The sequence below is a fragment of the Polyodon spathula genome, chromosome 12 (assembly GCF_017654505.1).
Source record: "Polyodon spathula isolate WHYD16114869_AA chromosome 12, ASM1765450v1, whole genome shotgun sequence".
Lineage (NCBI taxonomy): Eukaryota > Metazoa > Chordata > Actinopteri > Acipenseriformes > Polyodontidae > Polyodon > Polyodon spathula.
In genome coordinates this window covers 28961702-28972291 of record NC_054545.1, presented here as the reverse complement: position 1 = coordinate 28972291, position 10590 = coordinate 28961702, and the positions used below count along the sequence as shown (strand labels likewise).

Sequence of the window (10590 nt, the reverse complement as noted above, 5' to 3'; positions counted from 1 at the left end):
TCTGGAACACGACAGTTATATTGACTGTGAGCATTGCAAGCCGTGAACAATGGCAGGCGCGTGTGGTAGCTTCTGGGTGGACTTTTCATTGTCAGCTGCAAACAAACACATATGTAACAACGCCACCAGCACCCTCACACACCCTACATGCGCTGTTAGTCACACATTGTGGCCGCGCACGCTGGTGTGTCCCCCTCCGTCCCCACCTACTTGTACACGTGTGCGCGCAATCGTCGCTTCTCCGTTGCGCTTGCTCAGGGAGGTGGGCTGTGTTTGTGGAGAAAAAGGAGGTGGCCTGGCTTTTATGCAGATTCTATTTGAGTCCATTTAGAAAACACAAAACTGGATTCAAAGAGAACGAGTTCCTGCACTTAACTTTTAGGGTTAATGTAATTCGGTGCTATTTTAATAGGAAAGGTGGGTATATCTTTTATTCTATTGGAACAGAAGTCAGTGTACAAAAATAATGAGTTTCAGTCTAGGTATGCATATCTCGTATTCATATGCAGTTTGTGTCGCTACCTTACCTGCCACTTCAACATAGGTGTACATAACAATAAGCAAATGATTATATTTGTCAATGTGAAAATACATTTGTATCTTGTACATATCCATGTATTTAATATTGTACAGTTAGTAATTAAAACACATTACCTAGTGTATTTTATTTTTTAAAGTGCAGCATGTCTTAGGAAAACAATACGATATGCGAATCAATAATTGGCCAACAAATAACACGTAAAAATCCGTCATATGGAAGACACATAATCATACATTTTAAGTAGTTATTAATAGCGTTGTTTAAAATCATTTGTGTTTAATTACGCTTTTCTCACCGCAGGCGCTGAACAGGGTGCACGCTGAAAATGATGTGAAGAAACCAGGTGTTTTAAAATCACAGGACCCTCTCTGGAGCTAATTCTTACAGGATAAGAACTATCGCTTCAGCTGTTTGGTCAAAATAAATAGCACGTTGGATGTCTGAATAAAGACAGGGAGAAAGAGGGGATCAAGACTATTCAAAGATGCTGAAGAAGTGGTCAGCTGCAATTATATGTAACTGTGTCTCCGCCGTGCTGGTGTTGACTGTGCTGCCCAGGTGTGTGATACCTGCTCAGGCAGACAACTCTCCCAACAAGGACGGACCTGCCGTTCAAATTCCTGCTTTGTTAAACGTTACCCTCTTGGATTCCAACGGGAACGCACCTAAACTTCTCTGGAGAATTGAGGGGCAATACGGCCAAGATTCCCCCAAGACCGAAGCTAAAGGAACGATAATAGCACCAGTACCCATTAATGGAGGTCAGTGTATTCTCTTTTAATGAATTCTGATTCAAGTGGTGGTATTCCATTCTCTCCATACGTGTTGAACAATAACTACAACATGAACGCAAGGTCAATTTAAAAAGGCCAGTTCTGTACTATATATTAGAATTATTTATTGTATATATCCTTTAAAATGTCGCAATATCATTATGGGTGACTAGGTAGGGAAATTGCACATGATAGTATTTTCCATTCCAAATTCTGTGTGACAGTAGTCAAAACACAATTGTTTACCGGTCATTCCACCTTTTTACACAAGTGTAATAGACATGCTAAGGCAATTGCTTTGGACTGATTAACGCAACAGGAGTCTCTCTTGTGCGAGTAGTCATTGAAAATTATACAATCTGTTTTAAACTGCAATGCAATGGGAGTTTTAGATGCATTATCTGTTGTGCACGGACTGTAATACTGTATGTCTCCAGTTACTTTTTACGTTTTAACTGTTATTCCTTTTATTTTGGAGACGATCTAAAGGTTGTATCCATTACTGTAAGTTTATTTTAATGACCATTTGAAGATGGTAATTGTGATAGTGTTTTATTCACCAGCAATTGTAATGAAAACCCTAAGACATCTACTGCTGCATTAGGTATTGTTGAAAAGCGTAACTGCAGCAAGTAGCAATCTCTGGGATGATGACATCTGCCAGAATTTGATAATAAGTGCATTCCTATTCATTGTTAGTCAAACACGTATTAGTGACCAGGCTCCATATATAATTACCCAAACAAAATGTCACCTAGGAGGGCCATTAAGGACATATACAAATCACTGGAAAGCATTTTGCAATGTGCTGTTTGTTTATATTTCAAGAGACATTTTCAGTATCGTTTCACTATGTGCACAACCACCTAAATAATTTGCTTCCATAATAGAACACAACTAGCATGCTTACCCTTTGTATAAATAAATACATAAAATGGAAGTAATGGGTGATGCTTTATTATTCAGACATCAGTATTTGAGTGCTGTAGTCAAGTAATGTGGTAATCTTTGGTTTATATCCTAAACGCAATTACTGCCATAGACAATAAACAGATTTGCAGGCTACTGTTGGCATGGTAATTACTGCTTGATAATGGTTGTTACTACCTTTTAATATAATCATAACCAGATTGTGGTGACCTCTAGTATCAGCAGATGATGCCCTTTGATAATGGACTGCTGTAAAATAGAATTTTGCAGTGAACATGTGTGACGTTTAAGTGATTATATTAAAAAATATTAATATAGGCTTCCTTTTTAAAATCATTTGTTATACAAATCTACAGTAAATTCAGTTAACTACAGTATGTGGGTCTTAAAACCAAGTCACCTTGTACCAGATAGCTACAATAAGAAATAGGAAATCAATTTTTTATTATTTCTTTTTTTTTTTTTTTTTTTGTTAACTGGCATAGGGCCCTTTTTGCAAACCAGTAATTCATGAGGATAAAACTTTAAAATAGTGCTGGGTTTTTGCTTAACTCTTCAAATATGAATGCCATTTTACAGTAAAAAAAATAATCTCTCAGAAGTAAACTCAGTACCCCATCAATTACCTATAGGAAAAGAAACAATAGAATGTGTGTTATTAATTTCAGACATGTATGCATTGGATTCCTTGACATGGTATAACTTTTTATGCATTTTATAAATTATACTTTTGACACCATATACATTTCAAGCATGTTTTTGTTCAAATATTTGTCCCAGCAGTGTTTTAAACTGTTCCATACTATTGTTTAAACAACAGCGTTTAGAACTTGTTCTTGATTAAAAGAGAAAACATTCTTTTAAATAACTCAAAATGAAAGCTTTACAAATAGGGCCTTCAAATAACAGGCCATGTGTGTTGTGCTTGATTTGTTTATATAATAAAATATGTGTTTTAAAGGTTTGTGTTTATATATATATATATATATATATATATATATATATATATATATATATATATATATATATATATATATATAAAATATGTGTGTGTGTATGTGTGTATGTATGTGTGTATATATATATATATATATATATATATATATATATATATATATATATATATATGTATATATATATGATGTGTGTATATATAATGTGTGTGTGTGTGTGTGTATATATATATATATATATATATATATATATAGAATATATATATATATATATATATATATATGAAGTTGTATTGGAATGTACAGCCTAGGGAAATGTCAGCTGTGTTGGTGTTTCTGGTAAAATGTTTTTGTAAACTATGCAAACAGAACCTCTTTATGTCGGCTTTTGGCCTATTGTACAGTTTGAGGATGTTCTACAAGTAGTAAGTAGCAAGATTACATCTGTTTGCAAGTTAGTGATGGACAGGAAAACAATTTGTAAAGGATGGGGTGTGATGAAATCTACTGGTACTGTATGTATGGAGAATGTCTTATGATTTTTCTTACATGCACTAAGCTTTGAAAGACAACTGAACAACGAGTTTGCTTTAAATTGTATAAGTTTTGGGGGGAAATTTACTTTAATTCACAAACATGTTTTAAGTTTGTCCAGCCATTTCTCCCTACAAACCAGGAAACATAAACCAGCTGAAAGTTGACCAGACCTAAAAAAAAAAAAAAAAAAAAAAAAACGTTATTCTGAATTTTAATGTATGTAAATGTTTTGTTAGAAAAATACCCACAGGTGTTCCTGCTGAGTGCATTCTGAGCTCATGTCCTGGGCAAGAATCAATTGTTTTTTTTGTGAAATTTGTAACATCCTTCACATAGTCTGTAAAATTGAAGCAGATGTCTTTCCTGACAGGCTGCCAAGTGTGGGAGGTGAAGCATGAGCACTATAGGTTGCAACTACATATCTGCAGTCAGTTAGGCTGTAAGCAATCACTGTGTTGTTACATCTCTGCGAGTCATATAAGTGTGATCCTGCTACTATCTGCAGCAGCGGGAGGTTATAACCCACTATTTCCAAACTCTGTTATAGCACTGGAAGCAAAATTGAGTTGTTTTTTTTTTTTTTCCTATAAATAGGAAACAACCACAACCAATGTCTTTAATCACCATCTTAAAAGGTTACCTCTTACAGCATGTAAGCAATTTTTTTTTTAAACCAAAAGGGGCACTTGCACTTTTAAAATGTGTAGCGTAAGATAAATGCCTACAAAGTATTATTTCAGAGGGAGTGTGCAGTGCTGTGCACATTTACTTTGGAAACAAACCCAGATGCATGATGGGCAAATGCATTGCAATTTATTTAAAAGGGATTTAATCGAATTATGATTGATTTAAGCAGTAATGGGGGGGGGGGGGGTTTAAAAAAAAAAAAAAAAAACGATAGTGGTTCTTTTTAGGCCTGGTAAGGAAGTATGTAAAGGACCAGTGTTCTGCAACAATTTCAGAAATAAATAATGTCATTGTATCTGTATGATTAAAGTTTTCCAAAAAGAAAGTTCAAACAAACAATAGTGCTAGCTTCCTTGTACCATAAGCATCAAGGTGAGGGAAACACAAATAACCAAAAAGTACAGAAAAATAAATGTGCTATCATCTCTGCTTCACCGAGCAGAGGATACATAAATTAAAATAATACTAACATCCAGTAAGCATGGCCCCATTTCATTAAAACTAGACCAAATCCTGTTGCTGTAGTAGCTTCTGTAGAACACTTCCCCTATAGCTCCTTTCACACTGGCTACCCGGGTCACAGCCCTGCGTAGTGTGAAACCATGTACCTGGGTTTACAGCAACCCACCACAGGATGTGGGTCAACACGCTTTAGCCTGGGTTGAGTATGGCAAAATGCACGATGGGTGCTTGAAATGGGAGGATGTCACAAACAGCCATGCCCGCGTGAAGGATTCTCTTTCGCAAGGAGCTTGTGAGCCATTTCTGTTTATTCACAGTTTGTTGACAGACACACCATCAGCTGGATTGCTGTCAGGATGGCATGGAGAGCTTAAGAAACATTTGCTCTAATCAGCATTTGGGCCGACGATACAATCCAGAGAAGCTTGGATGAAAACGTCTGTAACAAGCACATCTTCCAAACAATTTGTAAGAGGTTGGCTGAAGCTGGATTTCACAGGCCACCAATCCAGTGCAGAAACAGATTAAAAACAAATGAAAGCGTGGTCACGTAAACGTTGCTGCTTCCGTGTCATTGCATACTTGCTTCTGTCACCCTAGGTCGACCCTGCTTCTTCCAAAAGCAGTGTGAAAATGCTTAGCCGACCCGGGTAGAGCATGCTAGTGTGAGAGGGTCTCTCTCCCTCTCACAGCTTTGATACAATGATTAATCAGTCCACCTAATGTAGATACCATTTAAGTCCCCTGAAGAACCAATCCTTGTGATTTTAGCATGAAACATTAACCTTCTCATGCCAGGACCTCTGCACCAGAACTCTGGGCTTGTTACACCAATTAAGCCCTAAAAGCTTTAGAGAGAGAGACATGGGGAAAATCAACAAAAATGAGCTATACCCAGTTTTACACCTATGAATAGTAGGCTACCTAGGTGGACCAAGTCAGGGGACATGGTCCTTTACCCAGTGCCCAAACCAGGAATAAACAATACAGATATTTAATTTTACAAGTAGTCGTAAGTTGTTGTTTTTTTTTTGTTTTTTTTTTATTTATTTTACAGTTTAAACAAAATGGGGAGAAAAACAGGGGTAAAATAATTGGGCAATCTTTAAAAAAATAAAAATGTAATAAAGCAATAATACAAATAATAAAAAATAACGCTCCATGCATGTAGGGATGCACTGATTTTCTAGAGAATTGCTTGTGATGAAACTTCATCTTTTGTATAAGAATGTGGAGATAAACAGAGATCCCTGTGCAATAAGAGTCTTTGTTTCAATCCCAGTAACACAGTCGCCATTTACCTCCACATGCTCATTGCAGCAATGGGTTTTCACAGTGCTGAGGAGGAATCCATAAACATGTGTTTTGACAGCCAATAAATCAATCTATAGTGATGCTGTTTTTTGGAGGCCACCTCCAGCAATAGCTTCTGGTGGTGGTTGATGCTGTTACATTATACTAGGCAGCAAATAACAGATGTTATTTTAAAAACAGAGTTTTTGAAAACGCGGGGCCCGTAGACACTTCATTGTTTTATTTTTTTTAAATAGACCCATGATTTCTAGTCCCCCCCGGGTCCCAAGACACACACAACCACAGTACAGATGATCAATTTTCAGTTGCATTGTACATCTCTCTGCTGAGAGAAAAATGTACAGTGTTTGACTCCGCCCCTTCTAGAACATGGGATTTGTTTTACGTATGTATTTATGTGTAATTCAGGGAGAGAGAGACAATACTTCGAAAATTTCAGCAATAAAATTGCTAGTGGTGAGTTTACATTAGCAACATATAGCCTTGCCAACGCATCTCAAAGTAAATGGTTGTGATTAATAGAGCCATTTTTGTGCAGAGATTTGCTTATTAATTTATCTCTGGCACTCCCTTACCTCTTACTAGCTCACAATGACTGCATGACACAAGATGAGTCTTGTCAGGTTTCAAGACAAGAAGACTAACCGGCTTCGCTAGGAATATTCTTTATATAAGTTATTGAGTCAGTAACAGGTTATGTAGAGTCTATTTGACCATTTGTCTTTCATATGCAACACTTATTATATCTATATATGTTTGAACAGGAGCTCCCCCAGAAGTCTTTCACATGGTACGCACAACTGAACCACACCTCATGCCGATAAGGACTCTGCATCACCATGCTGTAAAGCAGGGGTCTCCAGTCCTGGTCCTGGGGGAGCTGTGTCCTTCCTGGTTTTTGTTAAAGCTGTACTCTAAATTACTTAATTACAGGCACACTGGTCCCCCAAGACCAGGATTGGAGACCCCTGCTGTAAAGTATTTCAGCCAATCAGAGTGCTGCATTTTTGTTCTTTCCAGCACCTACACTGTCACGTTAGAAAACTGCAATCAAATTGCATCACTGTTTCCCTTTCTAAAAATGAATGAACATAGCACGCTGCCATCAAGACAGAACAGCAAGTACAGTGACAGCCACGTAATCTTTTATGCTGGTTCCATTTCTAATCATTTTACTCTCACAATCACTACAACTAATCAATATTAATCCCCAAAGTATCTCTTATAAACGTAAACTGTTTTACACGTGACAAAACAGGCAGTTAAAAAATTAAAACATAAATAATAATAACAAGGAATAAACACTCGTAGCAAGGTAAATGACGAGACTGAAGGTGGAGTATAACACTTTTACAATTGTAATGAAACCTGGTCTAGACATACCTTACACAAGATTACAAGACAACAATATATGAATGGCATCTGTCTATGTCAAACTTACATTTTTACTTGTGCTTAAAGTTGAAATTGGTAGTAATGTTCTATTTTGTTACTGGTGTCTTTGTAATATACAGTGAGGAATTAATTTCACTGGTGAGCTTTCTTTCACAAAACCAATCTGACCCCGTAAGCTTGCACAGCAGGTTCTGCCATCATGAATGTTTCAGTTGATTCCACTGAACTTAACTGACCATCAAGAAGTTAAGCAATTGTATCGCCTCCTATTGACACACTGTAGCGCTCAGCTTCCACTGCCTGTCAAGGTTGCAATGTACTGCCTGACCCTGTTATGCAAATAAAAGCTTTGCTGTTGTGCTACCTGAAACCCTTTTTCATATTTGTTTAATACAGTATGTTGGTTTAATTTTGTATTTGGGTCATGCCAGCTCAAGTGGACCAAATTCTAGGGAGAAGTTGCAGTTGGTGATGCCCACACCACTTGTGATGTAGAAAAGGGTTTCATGGAAGGTATGCATGCAAAAGAAGACCTGTGCTCCACATGATGCAAACATGACCCAAGATTTGCCCATTTTGATGACCTTTTGATTACATTTTTCTCCATGATCTAGACAAATATTACTAGTGTCATTGCTAGTGGGCTTTCCAACAATAATTAATAGATGTAAGTCATTGACTTGAGGTGGTTGAGCAACCCCCCCTTGGTTTACTTGTGTTGAAATAACCCAGGAAAAATCTGTCCTACGCCTGTAATGTGTCACACTTCACTCCAACCTACAAAATGCATTCATTTTTAATCCTAAATCCTGACATAAAATAGTTTTTTTAAACCAGCAAAACGATATTGCTATAATTGAAAAGATCAATACATATAAAAATTTATAATGTGCAGTGTCAAAGTATGCATATTTTCATGTTGAAGAAAACGGGTGCAACAGATGGTTTCCAGCAGAGCTCTTCATGTGATTATTAAAGAGGAAATTGTCTGTTTAATCTGGCAAGTTTTTGTGAGATGCTTTTTTTTTTTTTTTTATTGTTTAGCAATTCAGATATTTTCCTCGTTTTTAGAAAGCTAAGACATTCAAATCTATGTGTAGTCTGGTCCAGTCTCTGCTCATTTCTGAGTGAACAGCAGCAGGCACTGTCTGTGCTTATGAAACACTTTTGAGTTGTATAAATAAATAGAACCAATTATCCAAGTGAAATGGAACTTGGTTTGGGCATTCTTTGGCACATAGAATATTGGGATATGTCTGCCTGCATTACGTACTGTGTGCTGTATATGCCACACTTGAGAACAGCTTATTGAGATACAACGTTCCCTTTGGCTAAAAAAGCGCACATTTTTCGCAGTAACTGGCAACAACCTTCTCACTCGATTTACAAAGTTTCACAAGTTATTATCATAAGTATCAACCTCAGTCAAAACTCCAGGCTGTCGAGGTAAACCTATTATTTTGAGACCATTAGTGCAAGTCATTAACATAAGCATATTTTTGTCTGTCTTGCAGCTGATTCTCTGATTTCCCTCTGTAAAAATGCGCATCACATTAGGGCCGTACTCTCTCAAACACCGGCAAATCTACTGGTACAGGGTGGTCGAAGCAGGCATCTGGCAATTCTGCCTCTATGAAAGTGCTGCTCATGAACTTTACAGTTTTTAACTTGTTGTATAATTGAATACTGAAGTCGGTGAAGCACAGTCATCCTGCATTATTTAGAAGTATAAATACTCTAGTAACATAAATAAAAACTCGCAATACTCACACTTTGACAGTTTTTTTTTTTTTATTTCCCTTTTGAAAAAATGACCATTACGTAACTCATCTCAACCGTTTTGAACCTGGTAAAAATGTAATCAGCACATTAGTGGAAAGTACACATTTAAGTATATAGTAATTGACCATGACATAGACCAAGACATACCATGTCCATTTTTTTTTTTTTTTTTTTTTTTTTGCGTGTTTACGCATGTGATTTCACTCCATGTCTCTGCTGAAACTCAACATGGCGGCTGCACCAGTGAAGAAAAAAAGCAATGTTTCACTAAGACAGAGCTGAAAGAAATCTGATTATCTATACAAGGATGTTGCGATAGTATTCTTAGTTTTGCTGTAATTCACATTGTCATGTACAAGTAAATACCATTAAATATCATAATGCCAGTCCAGTAAACACATAGAGAATAAGAAAACAAGTAAGACGGCAACAATGGCAAAGCGCTGCATTCTTCTATGCTGAAAAACTAAGACCTAAGGTACTGCGCTCAAGGCAGAGCTTTCCCAAAGTTTATTTCTTTGCACGCTACTGCTTTTAATGAAACTGTAATTAGCAGTTTAAACCATAGCCGTTTCTTAATTGAATTATATTTTCTGACGACTACGAAATTAGCTCAAAACTATTTTTCTAGCTATACGATCCTGAAAGGAAATTGATCCCTTTACTGTGTAAAGGATATAGTCACTACACTACACACCATTGGTTTCATAAAATTAAGACATTCTGTCTGGAGACATGGCTCTCTTTAAATCTTGCAAATAATACTGCAGAATTAGGAACGAAACAATTGAGAGGATTAATTATGCATTTTACATTAAAAAGGGCGCTATTTAAATTACAATCGGGTAAACCTGTTTTAGAGCAGAGTCAGTCAACATATGCCTTTATCAGTGTTTCCTATTTTCTCCTGGTTATTCTTATAATGCCATGATTTCCATTACATGAGAGTAGATGTTGAACCTCATGCTGATTTGAACTCGGATCTCGCCAAGATAAGCACCAACTAAGATGTAGCTTTGCAGTAAACTAATGTGATCCATCTGCATCTCCATCCATTTGCATTATTTTCCATCTGATGATGTAGATCTCCTTCTGACTGATGTTGATTGCTGAAGTGTAATGCTGGCTCCAAGGATCAACTCATTTTCCCTCCCCAGCGCATCAGCACACACAATGGCTGCGATGCTGGCTTCGGGGATCAACCCAGTGCGGTCTC

At 36.9% G+C, this 10590-nt stretch overlaps 1 protein-coding gene across 3 annotated transcripts in view; it reads left to right on the top strand.

The window, feature by feature from the left end:
- Nucleotides 1–258: 258 nt before the first annotated feature.
- rnf130 (ring finger protein 130) overlaps nucleotides 259–10590 on the top strand; it is a 59749-nt gene continuing 49417 nt past the window's right edge. For 2 of the 3 annotated variants that reach the window (XM_041266398.1, XM_041266396.1), the window contains exons 1-2: nucleotides 260–417; nucleotides 842–1302. In XM_041266398.1, the coding sequence (XP_041122332.1) occupies nucleotides 1026–1302 (277 nt within the window). In that variant the 5' untranslated portion in view covers nucleotides 260–417; nucleotides 842–1025. Of the gene's footprint in view, nucleotides 418–841; nucleotides 1303–10590 lie in introns of all 3 variants that reach the window. The other variant, XM_041266397.1, reaches the window with a different exon arrangement.